General features: G+C 30.4%; 1 protein-coding gene across 1 annotated transcript; it reads left to right on the plus strand.

Annotated features, from left to right (window-relative positions):
* The first annotated feature begins 760 nt into the window (after positions 1-760).
* LOC108559892 (venom allergen 5-like) lies at positions 761-2217 on the plus strand. The gene is made up of 5 exons (XM_017917264.1): positions 761-860; positions 923-1041; positions 1626-1704; positions 1761-2037; positions 2097-2217. The coding sequence occupies exons 1-5, from the start codon at positions 761-763 to the stop codon at positions 2158-2160; spliced, it is 639 nt and encodes a 212-aa protein (XP_017772753.1). The 3' UTR covers positions 2161-2217.
* The last annotated feature ends 582 nt before the right edge of the window (positions 2218-2799 follow it).

The following is a 2799-nucleotide window of genomic DNA, read 5'->3' on the forward strand; positions in this document are numbered from 1 at the left end:
CTCATGTGCAATTTTGAAAACCTTTGCAGCCATTGACAACCAAAAAGACGACAGATTTGATTTGGTCTCAAATTGAATACAGTATTGATTGGAAGTTCAAGAATTGCCTCTGCCAAACTTGGAGATTCTTCTGGTATGTTAGTAATTTCACATTTAAAAGGATCTACAACCCAATTCACAGTTTGTACATCAAGATCTGAAAAGTAGTCAAAGAACCGCTCTCTGAGTTTGGTAAGATGAAATTAGAAAAATTTCCCTATTACCCAAAAAAAATTAATTTTTACCCCATTTTGGGTAATTTACCCCGGTTCCCCGACCGCTGGTTTAGACAGTACCGGCAGTAGGCTGATGGGTCTATATGAAGACGCCGCCTCCGTTGGAATACTCATTAATAACATTTTACAAAATATTCTTGTATTAAAGTTAATAATTTAGATTTTTAGAGATACATCAAATTTAATAACTAAAATTTGGTAGCAATTATTAAAAAGTCAAGTACATAATAAAAAGTATAGTTGAATTCGTTGATAAAACTATAAAAATGTTGTCTGTTTTTTGTATCTTTTGAAATATACTTATCGAATGCACTTATATCGCTCAAAAATAAAGAATAATGAATGATTATAAAGTAATCTATCTTTCTCGTACACATTATCATGTGTATTTATTGCACCTATTCTAGATAAACGCTCGAAAAAAACAAAACAAAAAACTGTTAATTATTCAACAAATTGGATATAAATGTGCGCAGGATATGAGCATGGTCATCACAACCAACACGATGTTCGCTCAAGTATTTATCGCAGCCCTTTTTGCTCTTGCAGCCGCTGAAAATTGTCCATCTGGTGGAGAAATCTACGGTAAATAAAAACACAATTAAATTCATTTTTTTTATTTTTAAAAATCTTTTAAATTTTTGCAGCCAGAGGAATCAGCAACGAAGGTAAAATTGCCGTGATCAAGGCCCACAATGACTACAGGATCCAAATCGCTAATGGGCTGGTACCAAATCAACCGCGTGGTGTTAACTTGCAGAGGATGGTGAGTTTAATAACACAATCAGCAATTATTGTTATGTTCTTGCTTTTAATTGCTTCGACAAGGTTACAAAACCAATTGTTATTGCCGTTGCTTATCAACAGAGACATTTGAATGTAACTTAACGTAGTGATTCACGTGTCGTTTCCATATGACCTCAGGCTTCTACGAACTTTTAGCAGAATTTTATAATTATTTCTTTTTTCAACTATCCATCAACAATTAATAACTATTCTTTTTTTTAATTTTCAAATTATTCAAGATAGTAAAAGTGTAGATAACATAGAAATTCTTGTAAGTAATTTCAAAAGTATGCTACATATTTATTGGATATTCGTGCAGAATGTACAATCAAAATGATTTTTTTACTGTTACGAAATATTTAGAAAATTGCTTTAAGTTTTCTTTAAAGAAATGGAACGAAATTTAACAATTTTTAAAACTTTACTTGATTAATCATTTGATATAGGCAACCAAACCATCTACTAAGTTTTTGAATACATGAAAATCTTTTATAACAAAAATTATCATATTTTATGATTAATATTTGTTTATTTTAATAATTATGTCTTTAAATTTATTTATAGATTTACGATCAAGTTCTTGGAGAGAAAGGCAGAGTTGTATCCGACACATGCAAGATGAACCACATCTTAGCTCAAGATGGTAAGTTTATATCTCAATGAAATTTACAATATAAATCTGCAATGGTTTTCTTGTAGATCGTTGGTGGTGGGTCGGACAAAACTTGTACATCCAGTGGAGCTCTCAGAAGGACGATGGAAGACAGGACTGGGAAACAGCTGTAGCCGGATGGTTCAATGAACACGAGGACTTCACCTATCCCAACATATCAGTACCAGGAAAGATGACCGGACATTACACGCAAGTGGTGTGGGCCGATAGCAAATCTGTAGGATGTGACTTCATCTACTTTTACGATGTTGAACAACCGCAATACCCGTACGCCAAATTGTACACTTGCAACTATGGACCAGGGTAAATTATATCAATAGTTTTAAAGACAACATTATGATTAAACATCTTAATATTTACAGTGGTAACGTCGGAGGACAAGTTCCATATGAGACTGGAACTTCTGGATGCGAAGATCTTTGCTGATTTTACCATAATTCATTGTAAAACTATAATCAATAAATTGTAACAATTCATTTAAAACTCTCTAAAATTAATTCAAACTTTCCTAACTGATAAAATTCGATTCCATGATTTTCATATGAACAAACCAACAAAATATTTTGTTATTGTCCGTATTTGTACTACAACTAGATTACATAATGCATATTTGCAGCAAAATGTGTTTCAAATTATATCGAATCATGCAAATATATTGCTTTTACAAAAAAAAGTTTTCGGAATGTGGAAATGAATAAAACAATTTACCAAACGGCGCAAATATTTTACAAACGTTTGAAGTCATTATTCATTTTGAAATAAAATCACGTAAACATTGTTTGCATCAATTTCAGTTTTAATAAACAAATAGTACAAATATTACAATTTGCATTTTCCAAATAATAAAAAAATTAATCATTATTTATAGAATTACATAGAATTTTCAATTATATATTTAAAAACTTACAAATAGATTAATATTTCATTTTTTATGAAAAAAATGCGTATAATTTTATTTATGTAGGTGTTTTAATTACTTTATAATTTAATATAAGAAATTTGACAGGTCGAAAAATGACGTATTTTAAATTATCTTATATTTAGATTAAAAGCTGCTCCCAGAAG

This window comes from Nicrophorus vespilloides, unplaced genomic scaffold (genome assembly GCF_001412225.1).
Source record: "Nicrophorus vespilloides isolate i.1.1-1 unplaced genomic scaffold, Nicve_v1.0, whole genome shotgun sequence".
In the NCBI taxonomy this organism is placed as follows: domain Eukaryota; kingdom Metazoa; phylum Arthropoda; class Insecta; order Coleoptera; family Silphidae; genus Nicrophorus; species Nicrophorus vespilloides.

What these genes read in the sequence shown, in the direction of transcription:
- LOC108559892 (XM_017917264.1), top strand. Translation starts at nt 761, where the DNA reads ATGGTCATCACAACCAACACGATGTTCGCTCAAGTATTTATCGCAGCC. An exon ending in ATCTGGTGGAGAAATCTACG is followed by an intron (nt 861 to 922) that starts GTAAATAAAAAC and finishes AAATTTTTGCAG; the next exon opens with CCAGAGGAATCAGCAACGAA. An exon ending in GTGTTAACTTGCAGAGGATG is followed by an intron (nt 1,042 to 1,625) that starts GTGAGTTTAATA and finishes ATTTATTTATAG; the next exon opens with ATTTACGATCAAGTTCTTGG.